Source organism: Neovison vison, chromosome 1 (genome assembly GCF_020171115.1).
Source record: "Neovison vison isolate M4711 chromosome 1, ASM_NN_V1, whole genome shotgun sequence".
NCBI classification, from domain to species: domain Eukaryota; kingdom Metazoa; phylum Chordata; class Mammalia; order Carnivora; family Mustelidae; genus Neogale; species Neogale vison.
In genome coordinates this window covers 304,254,167-304,281,735 of record NC_058091.1, presented here as the reverse complement: position 1 = coordinate 304,281,735, position 27,569 = coordinate 304,254,167, and the positions used below count along the sequence as shown (strand labels likewise).

The following is a 27,569-nucleotide window of genomic DNA, read 5'->3' as shown; positions in this document are numbered from 1 at the left end:
CTCTGAGCAGTGCCTACAATGATTCTCCATTAAACGTGGTGTTGTCGAAGACTCCTCTTGGTGATTGAACAGTCCAGGACAAACACGAACACGTGTGGGGTCCAAATAATGGACTGCTTCTTTGAAAACAGATTAGCATTCCTGGTGTCTCTATTCTATGATCTGCTCTGATTGCAGGTGGCCACATTCTGAGAGACAGGGACCAAATTTATACCCAGTGACTCACCCAGGGTTGTGGTCATTAATATGAGTTAAAACAAATGACACAGAGGGGCGCCTGGGCGGCTCAGTAGGTTAAGCGTCTGGCTCTTGGTTTCCACTGAGGTCATGATCTCATGGGTCGTGGGGTAGAGCCCCGTCTTGGGCTCTGCACAAGACTGGTGGGGAGTCTGCTTAAAGATTCTTTCCCTCTGCCCCTCCCCCACTCATGCATTCTGTCTCTCTCTAAAATAAATAAATCTTAAAAAGAAAAACCACAAACAACATAAAGAATGAGCATGTGTAACACTCTTCCACGTCTGCCCCTAAACAGTAGTTGTTTTCTTTCTTCTGTGACTTCTGGATTCCTTCCCATTTCTGCAAAATGATCACATCCTTAACTCCTTTGTGACAGCTTAACTGGGAAAATATTATTTCAAGTGCTGGTGGGATTTGTTATGTTGGAATCACAGTGCTACCTATTCATATTAACTGTTCTATCATTAATCGTTCAGAGGTCATTTTTGGAGAATAGGATGTAAAGCATTTTATTTCGTATGCTTTAAAATCTAATCATCAATTACTTCAAATGACTTACGTGTTCAACTCCTGTTTCTAAGGAAAGCATGACTGCCTACCTCTTCATTTATCCTGTCATTGCTCATTAAACTGTGCCATTTCCCTCCATTAGGAGGATTAAAAGGTGGAAAATCTCCAGGTGCCACTAGTTAGCAAACTGTTCCTAGGGAATCAATAGCCTCATTTTTCTTTTCCTCTTTTCATTTAAAAATACTTATCTAGCGAAAGAGAAACATTTCTCGCTGCTGGTGAATATATTTCCAGGGACTTCATTAAACCAAGTAATAGAATCAGTGTTTAAATGATTAAGTAGGTATATAAGCTTTTACAAAGAGAAAATCTAATTAAGATAGGGCTCACAGAAATCAAGACACCAATAATTAACCCAAGTGACTATGATCGGTCTGTAAGAGGTTATGCAAATGTGAGGCAGTGTTACTATTATGCATGAGCAATGACGCAATGTGTTGGTGGGTTTTAGGGCTAGGAGTATCCAGAGTGCCTGCCTCCTTGTATGTAACACAGTACGTCATACATACAGGAGTAAAACTATTTTTTTTCCACTCATCTTTAACTTTTTATAAGCTCTCTGGGCTGTTTCAGAAGCTAGAAAACAGGCCAACGTTCCTAGAACGTGCCTTCCTGGTGACAGATTATTTCAACCCAGCAAAAAAGTCCCGCTCACATTTGCCGAGAAGCACGAGGCACACAGAGGGCCAGTACGCCGCGTCGCATCGCTGGTAGGCGCTTTGGCACCTGCCCCAGAGTTCCAAACTCTTTCCCGCCGGTAGCATGCCTGAAAAACTACACAGGGAGCAAAAAGTTTGACAAAAATATATTTAAAACAAGCAAGAAAAAATAGTTTCAGCCTTAAGGATAACTTTCATCATTCTTTTAACCAAGTAGAGTTAAATTATATGTAAAATGATTTCAAGTACCAACTTATAAAAGATGGGATAAGTCAGAAAACAAAGAACCAGAGAACTCTTTTTTTTTTTTTTTCAGAAAAATGTATTTGCAATTCAAATGTTCATATAAAAAGCATAAATTTTAAAAAGTTCATAGATGTGTGTTTTTAGAAGTGCTATGGTTTTGCCATTCATTGCAATTACATTCCAAAATGTGCAGGGCGGTCTGCGCCACGACGACGTACACTGTGTCACACGGAAGTCACTCTCATCACAACCTCCCCTGAGCTATTATCCTCTGACAAATCTTCATGGGGCCTCATCCGATTGAACAGATGCAGCAACACGTAGCCACACTGGAACCTCGGGGAGGTTAACTGCGTTGGGTGGACCAAGTTCCTGTTCCGCAGAGCCGTCAACGGCAGCCATAAAGTCCTGCTGGTGGAAGACTCTCCCCGGCTACTTTCTTCGATGTCTGTGGCTTTATCGTAATTTAATACATCCCAGTGTAAGTTAACAGCTCGCCAGCGCTTAAATACTCTGTAAACTGCAGCTCCTTCATGGACAATGAGACCTAAAATTCATGGAAAAATAAAAAAGCCCGTCATGATCAAAAAAGTTAAGAATGTTGTTTTATACACAGGTAAGGGATTGAAAAAAAATAGTCAATTCTCTGTTACTCGTCATCGTCCAAAAATGCGGTATCCTACCTTCTCAAATATTATGGCGAATGGTAAGCTACTTTCCAGATTACACAGGAATAATCAGTCTCCAAAGAATAAGGACACTAACAAGCACAGAGCAAAGTTCTCATGAATATAATTAACTTGCCTCATTACGGCTGAGAACATACGTTGGGCACGTACATTGCCGTAAGAGAATCATTAGGATTATTGATTCATTCATCATCTCTGACTGCCCACTGTGGGCCAAGAAACGTACTGGGGACTTTGGTCTCAACTGGTAATTTAGGAAAGAAATACATATTCAAGTCATTACCATCTTCCCAGTTCCTAAAACAATGTCTGACACACAGGAGGTATGACACACGTTTTTCTTATTTTTATTTTCTTCAGTAATTCAACAAAAATGTATGTAGCACCTACTTGAGAGTTTCCGGTATATTACACTTCAGTGAGTTTTCACCATGAGCCCATCCCCCATTTTACAAACAAGGAAGGAGCTCCAGAGTAGCCGTGGAGGAGGGTTTCAAACCCAGCCAGGCTCGTTCTAGAGTCCTTGCTCTTTGTTGCCATACAGTAAACGGGATGATTACACATTTCTGAGACAGACTCTCAGGAGAATAAACAAGGGAAGGGATCGTAAACTGGCAGCCTGTAACTGGGACACCAGGCTCCATCTCTACCATCCTGCCCAGATGCCACCACACGCTGCATTTTTCAGTTACATTCAGCCTGGTCCAAGAGCTTTTGAACTGGTGACCCCTCACAAAAAGAAATTCCCCGGGGAGGTCCCTTCATTTGAGAAGCGAGAAGGAACTCTACTTTATGAGACTCAAATTCCACTGAAAGTCAGTAGAGAGATCAGTAAGCGTCTTTTCTTAGATAGAAGATGGCACGTAAATACAGCACATCAGGAGCGCCTGAGTGGCTCAGTGGGTTAAGCCTCTGCCTTCGGCTCAGGTCATGATCTCAGGGTCATGATCTCAGGATCCTGGGATCGAGCCCCATGGCGGGCTCTCTGCTCAGCAGGGAGCCTGCTTCCCTCTCTCCCTCTGCCTGCTTGTGATCTCTATCAAATAAATAAATAAACTCTTAAAAAAAAAATACAGCACGTCAGTTGGCTACAGGCACAGTTTAATTGAAAGTGAGCAGATCTTCCTCCCAGTATTTAGATCTTAGAGTACAGAGCCTAGAGAAACGCTCACAAATGAGAAAAAGGAACTGTGCTAAAAATGTTTACTATGTAGGGGCACCTGGGTGGCTCAGTCGGTTAAGTGTCTGACTCTTCGTTTCAGTTCAAGCCCTGATCTCAGGGTCATGAGATTGAGCCCTGCATCAAACTCTGTGCTCGAACAGGGCACTGGGGCAGTGGGTGATGGGGGAGGGTGGGAATGGATCCGCTTGAGATTCTCTCTTGCCTCTCTCCCTCTGCCCCTACCCCCCCTTCTCTCTCTCTCTCTCTCTCAAATAAATAAATCTTTAAAAAAATGCTTATTCCATAATCATTCGCATTTGAGGGGGAAAATCCCAAACAATCTCAAAGTGCATTCTAAGAAGAATGGATCAACTTTATTATGTGGCTCATTAGACCACAGCCACACAAGTGAAGGGAACAAGGTCACATGCACGAAGATGGAGAAATCTTAAAATTTTCAGCAGAAATCTCAAAGTCACATTAAAAAAACCCAAAAACTGAAAGTTTCAGAAAGAAAATGATGGGGTTAGTAAATCATTATTAATTAAAAAGCCAATAGTGAATCTAAAGTATACTTTAGATTTAGTATACTTTATAAAGTATAAAAACATGCATAAAAATAATAACCATAAAAGACATGATGGTGGGGAGCTAAGAAAAGAAATAAGGTCCAGGAGAGGCTTCAAATAGGCTTTCTAATCTCTAATGTCACTTTTTTTTAAATTTGGGGGATAGAGATGTGGTTGCTCAACATATTCTGTATACTTTTTTCTGCCTGAATAATTCATATGTTAAAAAATTCAGAGAATTTATTAGGAAAATTTACCCAAGAAGTATCGAGGGATAGACAACTAAAGTAGTGGCAACAAATAGGGAGGTTACCACATGGCATGTGGAGAGCAGAGTGGAAACAGTAAGGAAAATCCAGAGGGACAAAGTAATACACTTGCCAGATTTTAAAAAATTGATAGAAATAGTAATGTGAGAAGCAGGAAGAATCAGAGTGTCACATTTTTAAGGCTGCATAAATGGGTGATTGAAAGGATGATAGTTATCTTCCCATTGCTACAATAAGTAAGGGTTTTGAACATGGGTTTTTTTGAGAAGATTACTTCATTTTTTTGTCAGTTGAAACAATGACAGGTAGGTGATGGAGATACCCAGTTTTTGTTTTTGTTTTTAAATCACAACTGTCTAATACCAGAATTTAAGTTTTATATCGCTCCCTTCCCAGGAGATAAACTTCTGACACATGTGGCTTTAAAGTATTCCAAGGATGTGAACATAGGCCACGAAAACAAGCATGTGGTCCAAGAAATAAAAATAGATAATTGCAGAATATCACCAAAATAATGAGAAGGAATGGAAACTTCTGTTAATCATACCAATTGCAAAAATTGTGTTTTGGTCAGCTTCATTTCCTAAGGAATGACTGACAAAACTGATCAGATATTTTTTGGGAAACTGCCAGAATTAGAAGAAAGACTACCAGATATTAATTGATGATTCTATTATTAGCCTTCTGAAATCTCTGTGGGCCATGATTTAATGTTTCTGGCTCCATGTTTCCTCATTAAAACACAATCAAAGTACCTAATCTATACTTCCAGCAGGATAGTATGAATATAAATTGAAATTCATCAATTATAAAGCACTCAAATTTCCTCGAGATGGTGGCTCTATAAACACAAGACATTATTATTAACTAAAAAGTCAATAGTGAATCTATGTGGTGAGAAACATTCAGTCACACTAATCACAAAACCATTACAGCTTGCAACAGGTTCATTCTGGAGGATGGCTTCACCCCAGGAAACCACTCATTTCACAGGACCCTATTCTTCTTTTATCGATTTCCTTTAGGGAGCCAGAAATCAGATCATTTACTAGAGCGTACAGTCACTTTCTGGGACTACATTCCTGGTAGCCCTTTTCTAAATACATAAATGTACCCAATGTGCACAAATAAATGTCACAGGTCTTTATAGGACATTTTGAACGGAACTGAGAGAGTTACTTGAAGTTTTCACGAAGCCATAGTCCTCTTGAATTTCCAGCTCCACGTGCTGCTTCTTAATTGCATTTCAAGTTAGGAATGATGCTTAGATTTTGTTTTATTCCCCCATGAGCGTTTGGAATTATTCCTTGCCCTTTAGGAGCTTAAAGTTTCCTGAAACAGGAGAATGCACTCCACCCCCAAGTTGTCTGCTGGAAGGTACATTTCCCCCTTTCTTCTCTGAATCTTCTAGAATCACAGCAAATGCCTTTTGTACTTGAGGTAATGAGAACATATGGCTACTCCCATCACTGAAATTCAAGAGTAAGGATTCATTTGACTTTAGCTCACAGGCTGAAAATCCAACAATTAAAAATCATGCTGCCATACTTCCTTACTGACGATCTTGTCTCTTGTTTCACAACTGAGAAACTCACTTCCTCTAGTAGCTTCACTATCTGAGCAACACCTCAAATTTAACTTTACATGAACTTGTCACCTTGATATTTCAGGTCATATAAGAATAGGCTTAGATTTATTCTTAGATTTATATTTTTCATCTGAGCCACCAGACGTGAAAGGAAAAGCAATGATAATTTCTGTAAAATGTAAATGTTAAATATTTTAGGATACTTGCTACATTATTAATAGCATGGATGTCCACAAGGTAGGATTCATAGGAATTTGGGGTTTTGAGAGTTCAGTAATTGTGTGTGTGTGTGTGTGTGTGTGTGTGGTTATCATTTCCCTGCTAGTAACATTTAACTGGAGCACCATTTTTTTGATGTGCAAAAGGAACACTTTTGTTAGGGAATAATCTTCTTTAAAAAGAGCAAGTTTAAATGTTTCTGGTTTCACTGAAATTAAAGCACAGTATTCGTGTTCGTGTATAGGTAAAATATCTCCCAAATTTGTAAGTGGTGTGTTGGTTGAAATTCTTATATAGTAGTAGAAAATGAATTACCCAAAGAAATGAAGGGGGAGACTATCCAGGCACATATATGCACACACACACACACACACACACACACACACCACTTGTTCGTGTCTATTTCAATACAAACAAGTGATGTGTTATAATGAACAGAGACTTGCCAAATTTAGTCAAAAACAAATTTTGATATTAACAACCAAACTACCGATCAAAACATTTCATTTCTTGTGTTGCCTGTCTCAGCTTTTGTTCAAATAAGTTTGGTTGTTTTTCAAAACTTAAATTTTTATCAAGGATCTGCCAAGCACTGTACTAAGTGCTTTATTTGCATGATTTTCACTTAATCTTGACATCGACTCTACAAATAGATACCGTGATTGAACAAATTCATGGTTGAGGAAATTGAGACATGGAGAGATTTAATAACTGTTGAAGTCCTAATCCTTCATGTGATGGTATTTCGAGGTGGGACCTTTGGGAGACTTATTAGAGCTATTTTAAGTCATGGGGGGAGGCTTTCATGATAGGATTAATGCCTTTCTGTAACGTGGAAGAGACACCAAGAAAAGGCCATGTGAGGACACATGAGAATGACAACCATCCTCAAACCAAAATGAGAGACCTGACTAAACACTGAACATGCTGCCATCCCGACCTTGTACTTCCCAGCCTATAAAAAATAAAACTGTAAAAAAATAAAAGTCCTTTGTTTCAGCCATCCAGTCTGTGGTATTTTGCTATAAAGGCTTGAACAGACAAAGACAGACCATGTAGATCTACAACATCCTCATTTAAAATATGAGTAAATTAAGCCTTGGAGACTGTGATTTGGGCGAAGTTATATAATTAGCTGCCATTTTTAATATCCTTGTGTGTCACTGACACTGTGATATCTCTAAGAGGCCCAATGAAATAGCCCTTTTCTCCTCTCCCTACCCACAGGAAGAAAGTTGTTGAGGGCAACACTACGTTGGTGAGAGCCTCATCTGGGAAGCTGCATCCACCCTGAGCTTTCCCAAGAAGTACAAGGTCCACAAAGGGATAAAGGCTAAAGCCCTGTGTGCTGTTCAATCAAAACGACCTTTGCGAGAGCTGAAGAATTTGCAACACACAGCAGATATTTGGCCAGAAAAGGCTCTTGACTGTGAAAATTCCAAGATTTCTAGATTAAATTTCACCACTGTCCACTGCCAAGATTTCTTTCGGTCTCTCTCCCTCTCTCCCCACCTCCCACAGTGAAATTTACACATACTCTACAAAATACAACCGGTGTCATCCTGAGAAGTCAGTGTGCACCAGAAGCAGAATGGGGACTTTGGGTCCCATTTAATCCCACTTAAGAACAGTTTAGAGTCGGGGCGCCTGGGTGGCTCAGTGGGTTAAAGCTTCTGCCTTTGGCTCAGGTCATGATCTCAGGGTCCTGGGATCAAGCCCCACATCGGGCTCTCTGCTTGGCGGGGAGCCTGCTTCCTCCTCTCTCTCTGCCTGCTTCTCTGCCTACTTGTGATCTCTGTCTGTCAAATAAATAAATAAACAAAATCTTAAAAAAAAAAAAAAAGTTTAGAGTCAATCTCATAAAGTAGACCCATGTTTGACCCCTTAATTTCCATCACTCGAAGACCAGAGCATGGTTGTTCAAAGAGTATTAACTAAATAAGACTGTGGTCAAAGATACCCTTTGTTGCATGATCTTTGCTAGAGTGTCATAAAATACATTAATCTTTCTGTTGTATTTTCCCAACCTACCCCAAATTTAAATGCTCAACAGTTATGGAGACTTAGATGTGACTATAGAAGCAAACACTTTAAAAGTCACTCCCCCATGGGGCACCTAAGTGGCTCAGTTGGTTAAGTGTCTATCTTAGGCTCAGGTCATGATCTCAGGGTCCTGGGATCAAGCCTCAAGTTGGTGGGGAGGTGGGGGGGTGGTCCCTGCTCAGCGGGGAATCTGCTTCTCCCTCTGCTACTTCCCCACTTGTTCTGGCTCTCTTTCAAATAAATAAAATCTTAAAAAAAAAAAAAGTCACTCTGCCATTGTTGAATCTTGTTAATATGAACCTTGAAGAAATAATCATGAGTGATTCTTTGTACACTGAATGCTTTTATTTTTTTGAACTGAACTATATGCACAGCTTAAAGAAAAAAACAAGTGCAAAAATATAAAACTTACAGAGATGAAGACTGAAAGACGATATAAAATATACCGTCCCTGAAGTCCCTAGATTCACAAGACAAGGCCATCATAAACTGGTATCTTAAAAGTCAAGTCTCTGGGACCTACAATGTCCTGATGAGATATGGGGATTTTTGTGAAAATGTATTTCTGGTGCTGCCCATATCAGAACAAATAATGTTAAGAAAGAGCCCACATAAAATGCACTTACAACTAAAAAAGATGAGTTGATTTTTCCATTGTTGAATATAAATTTTATATATATATGTCATTCTGAGAATATATTAATTCATAGATTTAAGTTGAGAATGTCAGGCTCATCATGAGAGCATAAAGTCCAGGGACTTAAACACTCAAACTATTGGTAAAATCTTCTGGGCAAGAAATGTAATAAGAATAAGAATTATTCACAAACTTCCCACTGCACAAAAACTCTTGCAACTAGAGGCTGGCTAATTTCCAAATACTGATGATCTGACCCACCCAGCCCCAAAGTAGAGTACACAAGAGCACCCATGGGGAAAAGATTATTACAATAGTGAAGACCCTGAGTGATTGCTCCTCTCGGAGTTCACAAAAGGAAACTGATGGTGTCTGTCCTATGACCCTGCCACTCTCCCTGTCCTCCTGTCTGCTCAGTGAAATCCAGTCCTCAGGCTGGATGCAAAGGGCACACAGGCGCTAGAGCTTCCATGTTGATGATGTCACCACCTGGAGACTGAACAAGATGGCAAAGCCAAATTTTAATAAGGAATATAATAGTTTACTAACTGGCAGGGAATGAAGCGCACTCTTTTCCAAGAGGTCCCGACAAGGGTTGAATTTGTTTCTTTGTTGTTGTTGTTTGTTTGTTTATTTATTTATTTATTTATTTATTTATTGTTTCTTGACCTGCTATTCCTCTTTCAGTTACTGACCAGCCCCCAAGTCAGTTAGGCTAAAACCTTGGAATCACGTAGGCTCCTCAATCCTCTTGCACTAAATTCTGCTCATTCTATCTTCTGAGCAAATCTGTGATAAAGCTGCAAGAAAGAGACTTCTCTGGCATGATCCACTCTCCTACATTTTCACGATGAACTATTATTAAACAACTTCAAGGTCCAAAATCTCTCATAATTTCTTCTCTGGCCCACTCAAAATTAATCCTTCTCTCCTACCTTCTACCTCACCACAAGGGAAATACCTGCACTGTTTTCCTTATTACCTGTACTGGAAAATTTTTTTCTATGCCCATGACCTCAATCAGCCAGGTGCTCCCTGAGGACAGGAGCCCAACTCCTACTTCAATGTTTGAAACACAGCAGAAACTCAAAAATCTTCACTGAATGAGAAGGAATGAGAAAGAGAAGAGTAGCCATCACTGGGATTTAAGGGGTGAGAAGGGTCAATTTAAGTCTAGTCATGATGGTGCCATGAACACAAAATTAAATTAAAGTATCGTTCTTTAAAATGGTGAAGTACTACCTTAAGATATCAAACTAAGACACTGGGACATGCGACATGCACCCCAAGACTAGAGATGAAAAAGGCTTAGGAATCGAGGCCCCTGTTTCATACATAGATAAGCATATGTATGCCTACATGCAAACACACACACACACACACACACACACACACACGGCCTGGCAGGGGCTAGAAGAGCTCAATTCCTTTGCAAGGACTTATTTTCAGTCCCAGTAAACCGTAGCCGACCCCTCCATGGTGCTGTTCCCTTGTCATCAAATGTCTCCCCCATCCGGCAGTCACAAACCCAGCTAGTCACAAAATGACTACACTCGGGCCTAAGGCCTAAGAGGTCAATATGGATTCTTCTCTGCAAAACAGGGAGCAAAAAAGAGATTGTCCATTCATTCGACTATCTGCTGTTCTAAGAAGCCAATCCATCAATCAATCATTTTAATTACTTCTTTTCTTAGTAGATAGGAGATTCCCGATCTTTCAATGACTAGCCCTGCCTCTCAAATCTACCTCTGGCACAGTCACAGAACATTCCTCAAAAGCTGCAGATTTTGTTACATGTTACAAAACACATGATATGTTCATTTTCTAAAGGATTAAGAGAATTCACAGGAGAGAAGAATTGTTATATCATCTAAGTTTCTACCCAAGAGTGTCTGTGAAAAAAAGTCACCTATGGACATGATTGTTTCAATAAAAGAAATGAAGGAATAAGCCCACTGCCCTAAGAGATGACAAAGATATCCTAGAGTCCTCCTATATCTGGGAGCATGGAATAGAACTAGTTTAATTTCTGCTGAATACAACTTCAAATCTGTCCTTCAAGTCATGAGCAGATGAAACACCTTGCAGCAACAGGGTGATGTCATCTATCACAGCAATCAGCAGTGGACGTAGTCACTGAATTTCAAAATTAGAAAATACTGGGTATGATTTCATCTAATCCCTTTGTTTTGGGGCATGAGGACTCTGCGGCCCAGAGAAGTGACATGGCTTGCCCAAGGGTCCATAGTTAGTGCTAGAGCCCAGGATCAGAGCCAGACCTTTGATGCCTAGTCCAGTGTGCTTTATTCTCTGCAAGGTCTCAGACCTCAAGAGCCATCCTTGGCCAAAGTCAGTCCACACTAGTGTCTCCTTGGCCCAGGAGATATTATATCATGAAGGAGATAGAATCACAGTCTCTTCAGGAACACCCAAAGCTGGGATAAATGGTAAGTTCTGCTCTGGTCTTTATCTTAAAGAGTACACTGTAGCACTGGGAAGGATTACAGTGACCCTCACAATTTATAGAAGTAACTCTGCAAACCCCAGCAGAGCAGTATGGGGTTAAAACCCTATCAATGTCCATTTTATGTATTAATTAAAGGTTTTAGAATTGGGGATCTACTTTGGTAGATTTCCAGTTCTTTCCCCCACATTCTAGTATATGGACTGAACACAAATCTTTTGTTTTTCTTAAGTAGGCTCCAAACTGAGATGGAGAGACAGATGCTGAAAGAACTGAGCCACACAGGTGCCTCAGAGCAAGCACAATTCTTAAGAGACAGTTAGTGGGCTTTTCCTAGTGGCATGTAGAAACCCAGTTAATTTAATTTGCCTTCTTCTCCAATGGACAAACCGTCTACTGCAAACTCACAGAACATGGTTTTATTCCTCTCTAGAGCAAAGCATGTATGTATTAGCTGTTCTATTTTTCAGGACTAGAACAATACTTAAAAAGATCTAAACTAAAATATCCAGAGCCTGTTTATCTTTAGGACTGTAATAGGCTACTTCATCTTTGTTGGCTTGGTTTTTCATTTCTTTTAAATCGTACAGGCAGTGGGTAAAAATTCTGAACAGAAGCAACCACCTAAACATAAATAAAATTTCTAACTCTTTGATTTCATTCACGCAACCTCAGTAAGGTTTTTTAAATCAAAAGTATTAATGGATTTTTTAACCTGAATATTAAAATGCTCAGACCTCAGCTTTCCCTAATACTCTATTCTGTGACCTAGCAACAAAATTCAAGGTTTAGATGTGATTCTTCACATATGTAATTCTTATTTGGATATTGTCTCAGATCAGTGGAAAGCGATTGCTCTTGGAATGCTGTATTAAGTCTTTCCTATTCTCTACTAGTATTTCTGTATGTTCTGTATGGCTCTACTAATTTAGAATACATGAGTAAAGGGTTCACAAAATGGCTACATTACTTTGGGTTTGAGAGGAAATTTTTTCCCCCATTCCTGATCTAAATTCAGCTCTCCCCTCCCTCGAAAAGGTATTTATTCCCATGGTTAGCCTCAGGTGTTTGAGACACCAACTGATGGTGGTTTCACTCCCTGAATAAACAACATCATCTTGCAAATGAACCATTCAAGCTCAGCATACATGAAGGGGTATTTACTAAATAATAAATAGAATTAACTGAATCACATAAATATTTTGACACAGGCTCTGGAGGACAAGGTCTGGATTCCAGTCTCGGGTCCCTCTTCCACTCTGTGTGACCTTATGTGGGGGGGATGGGGGGGTCCTCCTTAATGGTGCCTCGAGTGCTTTCATCTCTGAGACAGGAACAGCAATGGCACTTACACCTGGCAGGAGAGTGTCGTGAAGATGAAATGGGAAATCTGAGGAAAATCCTTTTGTATAGTACTTGGATTAGATAACAAAATCTGAGCCATAATCACAGTGTGGTCTTTAAAACCTTGTTCCTGCATATCTGGCCCCAGGCCCCCAGCCTCTGCGCTGCTCACGGATGCATCATCAGAGGAGGGATCATATTCACATTTTCTTTGGTGAATATAGCTCTTGGCTGCAGAATAGCCTGGAGCCAAGAGATCCAGAGAGAGGCAGGTTCTGAAGAACCATCTCCAGGATTTTAGGCTCAGGAGCTGCCTCTTCATATCATGGTTCCTTCTGCCACACAATCGACTCTGAACTCACCTCCCAGGGGAACCTCTGGTTCTGAGTCAGTGGCCTCAATACCAACCCTGTCTCCCATAGGCCTAGGGACACACTTGGATCCCTCAAAGGCTGCTTGGCTGTGCAGGAGCCTCACGCATTTAAATTCCCACAGCTCTTCTTCCAGAAAACAGTAAAGCCATGCAAAAGAAGGGGTAAAGTTGCACAAAACACGTGTGATCATGTGAGCACACAGGGTAGCCACGAAGGCAGCCCCTCCTGGCCCCTTGACCGCTCTCAACCAGCCCCGGTGCTCTGTCCCCCGGTTCCCGGGCCCCTCGGCCCTCTTGACACACAAGACTTGGTGTTTCAGGCTGTTGTGGATGACCCGACCATGACCTGAGGTGCAGGACCTTCGCCCTCCGCTGCGCCCCCTTCACTCCAGCCTGGGCCCTTCCCTTCCAGAAACTGCTCCAGCTGCAAGCTTCGGGACTCTCCCACCGGGTGCCAACAGCCACTGCCTCCCGGGCTTAACCACTTTATTAATCTCTGCGCACCCTCCTCCACCTTCTGAAGGCCGGGCCCCTGGACAGCACATTCCATTCCTTCCCCATCGGCCACTTCTTTCTGGCTTTGGTTCCTTCCCCAGCACCAAGAAAACACCGCCACCCCCTCATCCCCGACCCCGGAATCACTCTCCCAGCCCTGGAGATGAAAGTCAAGACCGCCAGCAATGCTCGGCTCTCTGCAACTCTGCACAAACCCCATCTCAGCCCAGCCTCCAAGTTCACCTCTCTCCACTTGCTCCTTGTCCCCAGGGAGGGAAAAATAGAGCCACTAGGCCTTGCAAGTCATGGCCACCCTGATTCCAGCCTCCAGGGGGCGCTCTATCTTGCCCAGGGCAGGGACCAAACCCCTCACCCAGCATTGATTTTCATTTTTAATGTTCCCCTCAGACGCTTTCCCACACTGTGCCTTGACCCTACTACCAACTTGACTGAGAACGGGGTCTTCTGCCAGGAAGCCCTTCAACTTGTTCTCCAGGAGCAGTACAGTCAGCCACGCCCCGCCATGCCCCCTCTCTGCCTTCTAGCCCTTCTCAGGGGCACCACGCCCCTCCTGAGCAAGGTCAACCCCTCCCCTGAGTGCTGGGGGCCAGTTCTGCGTTCACATAGGCATCAAGCTGTTCATTCTTCAATCTTTCTCTGGTTTCTTCTGGATCTTTCTTCTCAGCATTGGTCCCCGCCTGGCTCTACCATTAAAACAAATAAACAGGAACTTCTCTCAATTCCACACCCAGCTCCAGGTTCTGCCCTCATTTGACTGTGTCCTTGTTCAGCCAAGATTTGTGAACCTACATTCTGAGCCCCCTTCTGCCTGTCCCAGCCACTCTCGGCCACCATAAACTTTGTGTCCAGTCATCCAACACCCGCACTGCCAAATACAGTGAGTACATTTTGGCTTCACTCACCGACTCTTCTGGCACCCAACACTACTGGCGTGGTGCTCCCCTTCCCCAAAGTTCCCTCCTTCCTCCTCACCTTGTCTGACCCACTTTTTTCTCCCCTAGTCATGCCCACTGCCTGTTCTTTGAGTCTCTGTGTTCCTCAAACTGCTGTTCATCTTGCTGAGATGACTTCTCCCTGCAGACTGAGGTTTCGACTACCACATGACCATCTCCAGCTCAAATTTCGACCCTGTGCTCCAGACTCCTATATCCAGCCACTTCCTGGCCATTTCCACTTGATTCTTCAGAACTTCTGCAAAAAGAAAATGCTCAAACAGAACTTATCATCTTTTCCTCCCATCTGCCAATCAGACTCTTTGAATTACACCTGATGGCCCCTCTCCTATACCCTCGCATTTCCGCCCAGCCTCCAGTGATTTCATCGCCCTTATCTTGTGATCAACCTCTCTGAATTCCAGCAGCTGTCCATCTACATTAATGATGGGCCTAACCCTTGCCTGGCTTACTATCTTCTTGCTTTCCCAGCATCTCCTCTGAGCCGGCCACCCCCACTCCAGAGCTTTCTTGACCATCACGCTGCCCAATCATGTGCAGCGGACCACCCTCCAGGGCTTCTCTGAGCTTTCTGGGTTGGGTCCCACACCCACGTCCCACCCACCGGATCCCTCTGGACCATCAGACCTCATTTCCTCTGCTACTCCCCCAGCAAGCATCTTTGGCTCTTGTCACACCCCATTCCCTAGGAGTCCTCCAAAATACACGTTTTCATGTGTCGACAGGCTCAGGCAGCTGCCTCTCTCTGGCCCCTTCCATGCTCTTCTTTAAAGCGTAGCTCAAATAAACTAAAGTGTAGCTCAAGACTGCTTCCTCCCCATAGATCCTGCTGCCCCGTGAGAATGTCTAACCAAACTCCTCACACCTGCCTCACACGTACTTGTCTCCCGGCACCTTTCATTTCCCATTTCAATTGCTTATTTCCCTGTCTCTTGCCAGCAGCTGGAGAGCAGAGAACATGTTACATTCCAGGCTCCACAAACCCTTTCTGGAAAGGGCCAGACAGTAAATATTTAAGGCTATGTGAACATTATGGTCTCTCACTGACGAGATTGGAACTTACTCATCGACAGCACATAAATGAATGGGTAGGTCTGTGTTCCAATAAAACGTTATTTATGGGCACTGAAATTTATATTTGATGTAATTTTCATATGTCACGAAATAATATTCTTCTCTCAATATTTTTTAAACCATTTCAAAATGTAACAACCATGCTTAGATCATGGGCTGTTCAAAAATGGGCAGTGGACCCTGTTCTATTAATACCTCTACCCTGCAGTCCAGGCGATAAACACAGTCAACACCCAGGAAATGTTGGCTTCGTACATGACTGGTGCCCCTTTGGCTCCGCTGCCCCCAGTCGAGAGAGACAGCTGAAAGGGTCACCTTTTCTCGGGAGGAAACAGAAGTCAACAATATGAGCATGTTTGGTCTATTGCTCTGCTAACTATTCAACATTTCTCCAAAAGAGCTTAAACTTTACAAGGTCAAAGGAAAGGAAGGCAATGGCTTGTGTTTTCTCCCCCATGAAGAGGCATAAAGAGTTAATTTGCTTTGAGGGTCCATTTCAGGTGCTATACTGAAGGACAAGTAGCAAAAACAAGTCCTTCTATTCTATTTCCTGGGGTTTAAAGGCAGCAATGTCTCTAATAATCAGCCATGATCATGACCTTTAGAGAAATTCGTAAACTTCAGTATCATTAAGGCTTAGAAAAGCCTTTAATTTGTACCTCCAGAGTGAAGGGATAATAATGGAGTACTTCTCAAAACATAGAAAAGGTGAAGGTTTGTTTTTCCTCCGACAGTTGTGAGCTACACAGCTCCACTCTGCTCCTCCCGTGACAGGCCTCACTGCGATGTGCTGAGAAGCGAGAAATGGAGGGACCAGAGGACGGACTCCTGCTTCGGACTCTGTCTAAAGGAAGCCGTGGCATTTCCTGGGGCATGGTGCCTGCTCAGACACGCTGAAGTCAGGAAGGAATGATCGATGCTTGCGAGGAGTTCTACTCTATTTAAGAAATGATTCCCAACGAGCTAGCAGAGCACGCAAGTCTGGTAGCGGTCATGGCCATGGTGGTACCAGACCCAGCAGAGCAGCCGCCCTCCTAGACAGACCAGCCTCAGCCCGGGACGATGGCTGAAGGGAATCCCAGAAAGGCTCTGGGCAAGAGTAGAAGGAGGCTTTTGTCCTCCCTGCATTAGCGGCTGGACCTCGTTCTCCTCAGTAGCCAAACTGCGGCACTGGAGGGATACGGATGCCTCGTTGAGCCACCGCTCAGGAAATGGAAGCGTTTCTTGGAGCAGAAGGGGCTGATCGTCTTTTACATCAGGAGGGAAAACCGTGATATGAAGACTCAAAAAGGAAGTACGGGGCTAGTCAAGTTCCCTCGTTATTCTGCCAACCGCTGTTTAAGCGGAGCGGCCTTTTCCAAATGCCTTAGGAGTCAGGCAGATGCTTCCACACCAGCCTTGCCTAGGACACTGGACAGCCTCCAGCAATGCCATCTCCTACGATTGTAGGGGGGCTTTCCTTCCGGGGCAGCCCGAAGTGCTGCCCAAAGAAGGCTTTCCACAGCTCAGATCCCAGACTTGGGGGGGTGCTGGTGCTGGTGTGACTGGGGGGGGGGAGTGTGCAAGGTGGGGGAATGTGCAAGGCCCATGAAAGACTGGATCTGGGCTCCCAGTGTTCTATGATTTCAAAAAAAAAAAAAGAAGAAGAAGAAGAAGCTACATCTATTTGGAGTCTTGCCATCAAACTTGCTCACAGTTTTGAACGGGGTGGGGCTCTGAGAAGAGGTTGTGGGGGTGTCGGTGGCGGACATCTGTCCTCCCCACTTCCATAGAGGAAGCCCACTCAGTCATTCTGGATTCTAGGGTCATGGCTCTCCTGTTCCACCAGGCATCCTCAAGCCCTCTGTGCAGGACAGCGTCTACACGGGCCCCGAAGAACATGAGGAATGGGACTGTTCCCGTGGTAACTACGTTTTTCACTCGGAAACTTTTGCTAGACTTTATGTCTATCCATAGATAGTTTGTCTCTCTGCAATAACCCAAGGGTTATTTTTTTATGAACGTTTTATGAACTTTGCCTAAATTTCTCTTTAAACACACTTATCCACATGGTTGATGGTCCTGCCTGACAACGTGAGAACCAAAGGCTCTACTGGGGTCTCCGGCAAACCCATTTTCTTTCTGCCCTATATTATGGCACTTTCCAACTTCCAATGCTAATTTCTTTCAAACTCCTTAAGTAAATATGTTGTTTTTCACTGAAACTCCTTCAGGAAATATTGTCAACTTCTGAATCATGCTGAGAAGTGCCAGAGAGCATGGAAAATTTTAAACAAGAGAGATTCCAAAAGTCATTTATATTTTGCTTGGAATGCATTAGAATTCTTTTTCCCGAGTTGATTTACTTTCTTAATCATGCTTTGCTTATGCTAATTGGTTTATATTTGTGGAAAGTGAGCCACAGGAAGGAAGACAATCTAAAAGCATCATTTTAGGAACAAAACAACCTGGGCATGACCACTGGCCCTCTGCAGTGAGAAGAACTCATCTGTGGTCACCAAGAGTTGAACTATCCTGAAATTCTTGGACAAAATTCTTCACTTTTCCTCATATAATATCACAGAATCAGCAAAGCTGCATTTTAAGTTCCGTGTCAGTAAAAGGTTCGATCACGTGTAACTTTAAGCTGCTTTGCCTGGTGGGAAGAAAATAGCACAGTGAAGCAATATTGAAAGCAAGAGAAAAATATTACCTTGGTTTTTAACATGTAAACATACGTCTCATATAATCAAAGACTGCAGGAATATGCAGCATTTATTTATCTGAAGTTCTATAATGAAATGTGAATATATTACCAATGGGTAACTCTACCTGGTTTATTTGAGTGTGCCCAAGAACCTTGAGCTAGACAGATCATCAAGTTATGAAAAACAGATTTTTCAAAACTAAGAGCTATAAAAATTCACATGAATTTTTTTAAATTAATTAGATTGAGACCAGAGGAAAATAAAACCTGACATTGGAGGTATGAAATTTCTGCAGAAGGAGAGTTGCTTTTTTCCCCCACTACTGACTGTAATTGGCACATGAAGGAAAAGTTATTTTGATCTGATCTTCATTCAAGTGTATATATCAGGTTATTTTTTAAAATTCCCCTAATCTCTGCAGTTTTCAAAGGCAGGGCGACAAAAGCAATCTTAGTATAGTTTATTGCATTATTTGAATGGAGCCCCAAGAGGGACTTCTGGTTCGCAGTGGGTCCGTGTGCCTGTCTCCTCCATCCGGTGCGCCTGTGTTTTAATCTGAGAAACAGAATAAGAGGGAGAACAGGCAATAATAGCCTCAGTGCTTTAGCCACAGACCCAAGTGACAGAGGGAGGCAATTTTCCTAAAAGCAATTTCTGGGAGCCCTTTGTACATGAAAAAAGAGACAGAGAAGTGAACTCCTGGAGTGTTTCATGGTATCAGAGCTAGGAGAAACTGGTCCTGAGCGCACGTGTCGGGGAATGTGGCGTGTCTGAGAGGCAGTCATCTCTGACCTCGATCCTGTCTTCTGAATTCATGTTCAGGAAGAAGAAGTGGAGTACTTACAGGACAGAGCTAGCCTGGGCCCCTGCCCACCACACCCCAAGAGACGCCAGGCAGGACCAGCTGCCCTAAGAGCAGGGGCCCCGGCGTGGATGTTCTTATTTTCTTAAGGCAAAATTGCCCCGCAAACCTAAATAGTTGCAAGACAGACTCTAAGGAAAGCACTTAAATATAGCTCAAACTACCAATAAAAATGTCAAAAAAACGGATATCCATTTTGGTCAAGGCATGGGGGAACGGGAATTGTCATACAATGGGGGGAGGGCAAACAGGCAAAGCCTTTTTTAGAGAGCAAAAAATGGGGCAGGTACTTGTTCGTCAGCCTAGACTTTGTACTTCTTGGAACCTTGCCTACGTAAATACTCATTGGCAGCATCGTTTCTAATGGTGAAGACTGGTAACAACCAGGATATCCATCAGTAGAAGAAAAGTAAACAGTTGTACATAACACAGGGAAAAATCTCTAGATCATGTCGTTGAATGAAAATGCTGATTTTTTAAACAATGAATAATATGATCCCGCTTATATTGAATTACCTATGTGTCTGTATCCCCACATGGATGTAAACCCAATAAAAAAGATCTGGCAGATACCAAAACACTGGGGAGTGGGAACCTTTCCGTAAAAGGGAGGACATAACAAAAAGAGCAGTATGAGTGAAGTGGTCTTCTTTTAAACTTTATATATTCATAAAATGGGCTTATTTCAATACATAGATGTTTATACTACATGGACAATTAAGAAATTTTTTTAAAAGAACAACAGTGATCCAAGTTTTTAAATTTTATAAGCATATCTGGTCCCTTTCCTTGGTGTCTCAGGGAGGATCCAAACATTTTCCAGATCCGCAGTTGGCACGACTTTCTAGTGTTAGTGAGATTAGACATGAGTACCACTAACCCTCTTGCAGGAATCCCACTGACCTAACGGGGTTTCAGTCTTATTGTGTTGCTTCAACAAGAAACAGGACTCACCTCATCAAGTTCTACCAGACACTGAAATGTCTTGGTAACCTTTTAGAAGCAAGTTAATCACATGAATCCCTGTCCTCATGGCTGACTCCAGGCATTTTAGTCATCACTAAATGCCGTCTTCTTTGGAACAAGCTTCATCTGAATCTCACAACCAGTGAAAGTGACAGCCTTCTCTTTTCTCAGTGTGTGGAGTATGGAGGTAAGAACGAAATCCCGAGCCCACAGCCTCCTGCCACGCATTTGCTCTTCATTTCCCTCCAGGTTTGCTAATCTTCCTTTGTCCACTGTGCAAATCTCAGGAGGGAGCCAACATTCGGTGATTCACCCTCAATGACTGCCCCGGCTAACACAACTCAATGATTTAAATCCTTTATATTAGTTCCCCTGGTACACAATCATAGTTGGAATGCCAACTGTTTAAATATTTAAAAGAGCCCCCCAAGTGTAATATAAAGTTATCCCTTTGCACTTCGAGTTCCTGCAGACCCGTCCCCCTTTCACGGCTCTGTCTACCTCTTGGCCTCCTCCCACACCTTTAACACATTTCTCTTAATCCTCTTCAATTCATTCTTACTTTCTTCATCTGTCTTGGTACAAAGCTTGTTATTTAGGAAATACAACCTATTTATACAGGTGAGGGGAACTGCACTAATCAAACCCTTACACATTTAATTTGAATCATCATTTAGGATCTGTGCTGTCCAATACGATAACCACTAGCCACAGGTGGCTATTTATTGAAATTTAAGCTAATTTAAAGAAAATTGACTTTAAAACTCAGTTTCTCTTTCTCACAAACCACGTTCAAGTGCTCAGTAGCCAAATAGAGCCCATGGCTAGTGTCTGTGGTACTGGACACCAGACGGACATCTTTATGACTGTAGTAAGTTCTACTAGACAGCCAAAGTCCAGGCATCTCAACCCTAAGAGTACCTCGACCCCTGGGAGAATTCAAAACTTGAATGCAAGAAAAAACTGAATCTTGGCTTGACTTATTTCACTCAGCATAATCTCTTCCAGTCCCGTCCATGTCGCTACAAAAGTTGGATATTCATCTTTTCTGATGGAGGCATAATACTCCATGAGAGACTATGGACTCTGAAAAAAAAATCTGAGAGTTTTGAAGGGGCGGGGGGGGGGGGTGGGAGGTTGGGGGAACCAGGTGGTGGGTATTAGGGAGGGCACGGATTACATGGAGCACTGGGTGTGGTGCAAAAATAATGAATACTGTTATGCAGAAAATAAATAAAAAATAAAATTTAAAAAAAACTGAATCTTGGGAAAGCAGAAAGGGTATTAACAATAATGAATAAAAGCAGAAGACAAATTCACTATGTGTACAAAGGAGTAAACAGATTTCCCCAGGTAAATACATTTTCTACAAAATTTTGTATTTAACATTCCACCAATAATCTCTTCCTCAGCAGTACAACCCCTGGCTGGATTGTAACATTTTTTTTTCATTCAGGTATAAGCTTCTGTGGATTTGCAGAATTATTTTTTAAACAACATTTATGAAGCTGTCAGTCTGCTCCTTCTCATTTAGGTGTAAACCAGTTTGAAAAATTTACCTTAAGGCCCTCTGAATGGGGAGCCAACTTGACATTGTCCAATGGTGACAAGGGGGCCACTTCCCCATTTGCTAAGCTGACTCATCTGTCAGCCTGCTTGGCTATCCCTCCCCCTTGAAATCTACCTAGAACCCCCCCCCCAGCTCGCATACAACACCCCAGTACTCCTGTCTCGCCACATTGTCCAACTACCATTCCTGTTCCTCCTTCCAGAACCAAGTACACCCCACCATCTTCTCATTACCTAGCCGCCCGCCTGTCCTCCTCTGCGGCTGGGAGCTCCTCCAGGGCAGGAAAGGGACTGACCCTGATTTGTATACCCAGCACCCAGCACTAAGTCTGACACAAAGAAAGTTCTCAATAAATATTTATTGATCTGAGCTCAGCAAACTGGACATGCTTTCCACCCTAACTCAGACTCTTAAATCCTGTGGTGAGGGATAATCTGAGGCATAATCAGTATAATCTATCTTGTTACTGTCTACGATTAATTCAACAGACATTTGAATTAATTTGAAACATCAGCAGGAGCTATTACTGGCTATGATCCAAATGGTTACTGATAGCCTATGTGTATTTGCTAACTTGACTGTAGTAGTTTCCCAACTTCTCGAGGAAAAAAATGTGATTTTCTCTGGGTCCGAACAGACCAATTAATGTGATTATGAAGTGACAGGAACAACACCATTCCATCTGAATTCTTCAACATTTTTCAAAATACAAGTAAATGCTTACATGATGAGATTTGGATTTAATGAGTCAAAATGTAACGAAAGGTACTGTCAGTATTTAAAACTTCAGTAAAAACTCATGGTCCAAAGTGTAAGCCAGGAAAATATCAACTGGCTTTCATTCCTAAGAAACTTATCTTTATAAAATGGGCAAATACCCAAATTTCAAAAGGAAGCCTGAATATGTCATATTCTGCCAAAAAATCATTAGCTCATATGTATGTGCTTTTAAAACCAAAGTTGAATAATTTTGATTAAAAGACTGGCATTAGCAATCAAAATTTAAGACCTAGTAACTCAGCACTAAATGTAACCTGTAAAACCAGGAAAGTGAGTTCCTAACCAGAATATGTGTGTGTGTGTGTGTGTGTGTATTCCTCATTAGTGCTGTTATGATATCATAGTTCAAAGTCAACTGGACTCTTTCCCTCCAGGTTGGACTGGAAGCCTAATGGTTCCTTTGTTTTTCATGTCTCCTTTTCGTATCAGTGAAATACCACATTTCATAACATTGATGCTGGAGGACAGAATGAACACAGTCTATCTCTGAACTTACTGAGGAGTCTGTAGAACAATTCTGTGACTCTCCTTTATTTAAAGCGGTGTCCTGGAGACTATATTTGTATAGAGATGTGGCATTTCCAAATGCTTCCAAGTGCATTAGCATATTTAATGCAAACTGTTTGTATACATGATTAGCTCAATCATTCGGGCAACATCTGCTCAGTTTACATATTATTCTTGACAGTTCCCCCTCCCCCCGTTCTTTTTCCTTCCTGGCCTGAAATGTGATCGTTTTTTTTCCTATTAGTCTTGTACTAGTGGCAAGGGAGAAAGAAAGGAGAGGAAATTCAGGCTAATCCTATTTAAAATTTATAGAGTTCTTTTAGGAAAAAAAGTCACTGAGAATATTAAAACTTCCAGTTAAATTAAGGCTCTGGTTAGTAGAGGCATGTATTTAAGTGATTTGAACTATTTTAGTATTTGTGACTTATTCAAATGCCTTTCATTTATAATTTCCAATGAATAACATCGTTGTTTAGAATCATTATTTCTTTTACTTAGGCCTGTCTGCTAGGGAGTATTATTTCTATCTTCATGGGCTAGGAAAGAGGACATGGAGAAACAGAGTTGACCTGTCCCAGCGGAGGCCCAGATTGGAAACCAAGTCACTGGATCCCAAATCGCACCCTTCCCTGAAACCAGTGGTTCCCAAGCTTGAGCGTTTGTGCGAATCTCAGCGGGCTTGTGATGCACAGATGGCCGGGGCCGGGGGCGGGGGGGTGGGTATTTGTCCTAACCCTGAAATTTCTGATTTGGCAGATGGGGTGGGGCCTGAGAACATGCATTTCCCAGGGGGACCACACTTTGAGAACCACTGCTGTCAACTATGGCTGCCTCCTTCAGCTTTCTTCTACAGCCTATGGAGCTGCATCAGGGCAGAGAAAGCCTCTTTGAGACCCTGTGGCCCTCTACGTCCCCACCCCCCACCGCCGACCAGACACCGCGCCAGAGCCAGGCACCTCACACACTTGAACCGGCTTCCGCTGTCAAGGGAAATAGCGGATCAGCCAAGAGAAACGTGTAAGTCACCTTTTCTGGTAGGATCTGTTTAAGCTGAAATGTTTCATCCTTTTTCTCTTCTAAGCCACTGAATTGATTAAGCAAAACAAAGAAGCCCAAGACAGAAAGGAAAACTGACCCTTGGTCCCCAACCCTTCAAGGAGCACTTATGTTCTCCAGGAATCTGTGTCACCTTGCCATGAGGTAAGCCCTCCGAGGGACTGTCGGTCCTCCCCCCAAACACTCAGACCACCACCGGCATCCGTCAGTGCTTCCCCGGTTTGCTGAAGAGGGGGCTGAGGTGCTCTCATTCCCTGGAAGTAAATGACAGTCCTTCTCCTGCCCACCGCAATCATTTCCTCCACTCCTCCGTCCTTTCCGTTGCAAAGTAAGTCCCTTTAAATGGGCATTTTCTAGACTGCATGGGAAGATAGATACTATGCTTTTTGAAGGAAGTGTCCAGATTGTGACACCCCCGACAGTGAAGTAGCTGGAAAACTGAGATCATGTGAACCACAACAGTCTATACGAGATCCCACTGGTGAAAATGTAGTAGCTGCAAGAAATGGATTACCGACAAGTTAATGTTCAACGTCATGGTCTTACCTATGCACACTAGATCCATAAAACCATACATTCCATAGCAGATTTGAAAAAGGATGTCCTTCCTCTGCCACACTGCATAGGGGCTGAAGGCTGACCAGAGGAGCCAGGTCACACTTGCTATTAAGAACAGGGATCCTAGGATTACAGCAATCATCTGAACTTTCTCAACCAGTGTTATAGAAATGCTTTGCCACTAAAAGAAAAACAGAGGCATGTGAGAAAAAGGTGCTGCATTTAACTTAAAAAGGAAAAAAAAAAAAAAAACACATTTTCAGTCCCATGTTTCTCTCCATCATGTTAGACCCTTTTCAATCTGATCAGCCCCCAAATGAATTTTTCCATTTCATCAGGCTATAAAAAATAGACAAGCAGATAAAGATTAATGAATTGCCTTAGTGTCATTATTTTCCATAATTCACCATTCTGCAAATTTAATCTAGTTTTATTCCAGATAACAGTTCTGAAAGCGAATGGCTGAAGAATATTTAGTACCTGTGATCACATTATTATCTTTCATGCATGCACAAAATTAAATAGACTTTGAAGATATGTGTTGAAGACTCCTCTATTTGGAAACTTATTTTGCTCTTTAACACATTTGGCTACTGCAAAAAGGTCTCTTGTTTGTACACCAAAAAAATGCATAAGAAACAAACAAGTAACTTAAGAACATCAGTGAAAAGTCATTAAAGTAACACACTAGAATTATAAGGGAACTGTACGATTGTACATTATCTGTTATTGGTACATTTCATGTACTCAGATATTACTGAACTTTAATTATCTAAGGGGTGATCTGTGAAGCCATTTTTGTCAAGATTTAGAATTTGTAAACAAATGGAGTATCTTTGAAATTTTCAAACTGCGTAAGTACCGCACTAGTCACTGGGGAGAATAATTTGGTATCCTAAGTATCCGAATTTGGGAGGATTTTACAGTACAAATGTTTCAAGGGTGTTATCAACTTGAAAAAATTAATTAGTCATGTTCTCCCTTTTGCATAATTGAGAAGAAACAAAACTAGAATCGCTATTATGGTTTGTCAGTAAACAATGAAACTCCAAACAACCTGCACAATTTCATTCTGTGTGAAAGAGTTCTGGCTGTTGCAGCATACGGCTTGTCAAAAGAATTCTGAAGCAGTTTAAATAAGCTTTAAAAGCAGATGAGCTTGAACAATCAGTATCCATGGGGTGAATGTGATATTTCCTTAAACTCTTTACTTACCTTTAAGTCTGAATACGTGAATCCCAAATGGCAAGTCTATCACTACCCTTCCCTCTCTCCCTCACTGCTTCCGTCTCTCATCATAAATACTTTACGTACCGTATTTAAATATGCTCTTTACCTTGCATATTCATGGATATTGTTAAATTCTACATTTGTTAAAAAGTATCAAAATGCATTCGAAATATTGAATTCTCTAAAGTCATTTATTTTTCCTTTAAAAACTTCAGAACCAAAGGACAGCTCGGTGGAATTCTACAAGAAGGGTATTTCTAACGATTTTAATATGCAGATTCATTTACTGAAAAATGACTTCTGCTTTTACAATTCTAGATAAGTAATAATTAAATTTGTCAATATTATCTTATTATACAACTGAATCAATTTGTTTCAAACTTGTATATGAATTTGATGTCTTTTTTTTTTTAACTAGTTTCCTGACATAATTTTAAACACATTCATTTTGAACAGCCAGGCATTGGAATTTAAAGCCATTTTAAATCTGGTGTCACCAAACAGGTGTGAAGTGTCACTATTTGTTGGTTTTGTTTTGTCTCGGTGCACACTGAAATCTGCATTAAACACAACAACATGGTAAAGCAGCACAGGAAACCACTTCCAGCTAACGTCCACCCCAGATGGGTGCTATCATGTCTACATGCATTATGTTCCCTTTATCAATTTATTAACCACATCAGATAGATGAAACTAAGCATACTTTTAAATTTATGGGGCAAAGGTACACAAGTTGTGTGTGTGTATGTGTGAGAGAGAGAGAGAGATTTTCACATGGTGAACCATTTGTTTCAAAACACATAAACCTGAATCACAGAAGTCTTGGGTAAGCCCCAGTGAGTAAGGATTTATCCAGAACGGTACAGGGTGCCTGGGAGGCTCAGTGGGTTAAATGGCTGACTTCGGCTCAGGTCATGAGCTCAGGGTCCTGGGGTCGAGCCCCATCTAGGGCTCTCTCTGCTCAGCAGGGGCCTGTTTCTCTCTCGTGCTGTCTCTCAAGTAAATAAATAAAAATCTTAAGGAAAAAAAAATGGACTTAAGTTTTTCCTTTCCCAGAAATCCCTTACGTTCCACGTTCATTCTGTAGTTTTAGTGGAGTTAAATTTGGACAGCTCAATATTGTACAACTAATCATATTTAGCTTTGGTTAGGCTTACTAATTAATTGATCCAAGACTGCCTACATGCCAATTTAGAAAAACATGGTGGCCAAGGGCATATGTAGCAAGATCTACCAACCACTCAGGAGTTTGGGGAACTGGACAGGACGGAGGGATGCAGCTGAGCTATCTCCTGGGACACAGGAAATTATAGTGGTTCCCATCTGAGAGTGAACGTGACTGCCAGCCACACTGGGCCTGGAAGCTTCTGACGCACAAGGCTTAGGCTGTTCCTTGGCAGGGAAGGAGAATGAGTGAAGGGACAGACCTACCAGGAAATAAGAAACACAGAAGTTTCACCCTTGTCTGAGGACATCAAATTTAAAGTGGCTTAAAATTCAAATACCTGGCAGGTTGAAATTAATGTGTTTTAAAATTATGCCCAGAAAGCTAGGGGAAAAAAAGAGAACAACTCTCAATTTCAATACATTGAGATGCTTATTTATTATTATCAGAGAAATTATTTTTTGAGGTAGAGAAGGGAAATAATTTGAGATTTCTGAAGCTTCTTTCTCAAGAAGGATAAACTGCTCAAAATCTATAATAAGCTCCCTGAAATTTCTGGTTTTATATCACTCCGGT

At 42.0% G+C, this 27,569-nt stretch overlaps 1 protein-coding gene across 1 annotated transcript in view; it reads right to left on the bottom strand.

The window, feature by feature from the left end:
* Positions 1-1,832: 1,832 nt before the first annotated feature.
* MARCHF11 (membrane associated ring-CH-type finger 11) overlaps positions 1,833-27,569 on the bottom strand; it is a 100,453-nt gene continuing 74,716 nt past the window's right edge. Inside the window, exons 3-4 of the mRNA XM_044241724.1 lie at positions 24,587-24,779; positions 1,833-2,259 (exon numbers count right to left, since the gene is read on the bottom strand). Of these exons, the coding sequence (XP_044097659.1) occupies positions 1,937-2,259; positions 24,587-24,779 (516 nt within the window). The 3' untranslated portion in view covers positions 1,833-1,936. The remainder of the gene's footprint in view (positions 2,260-24,586; positions 24,780-27,569) is intronic.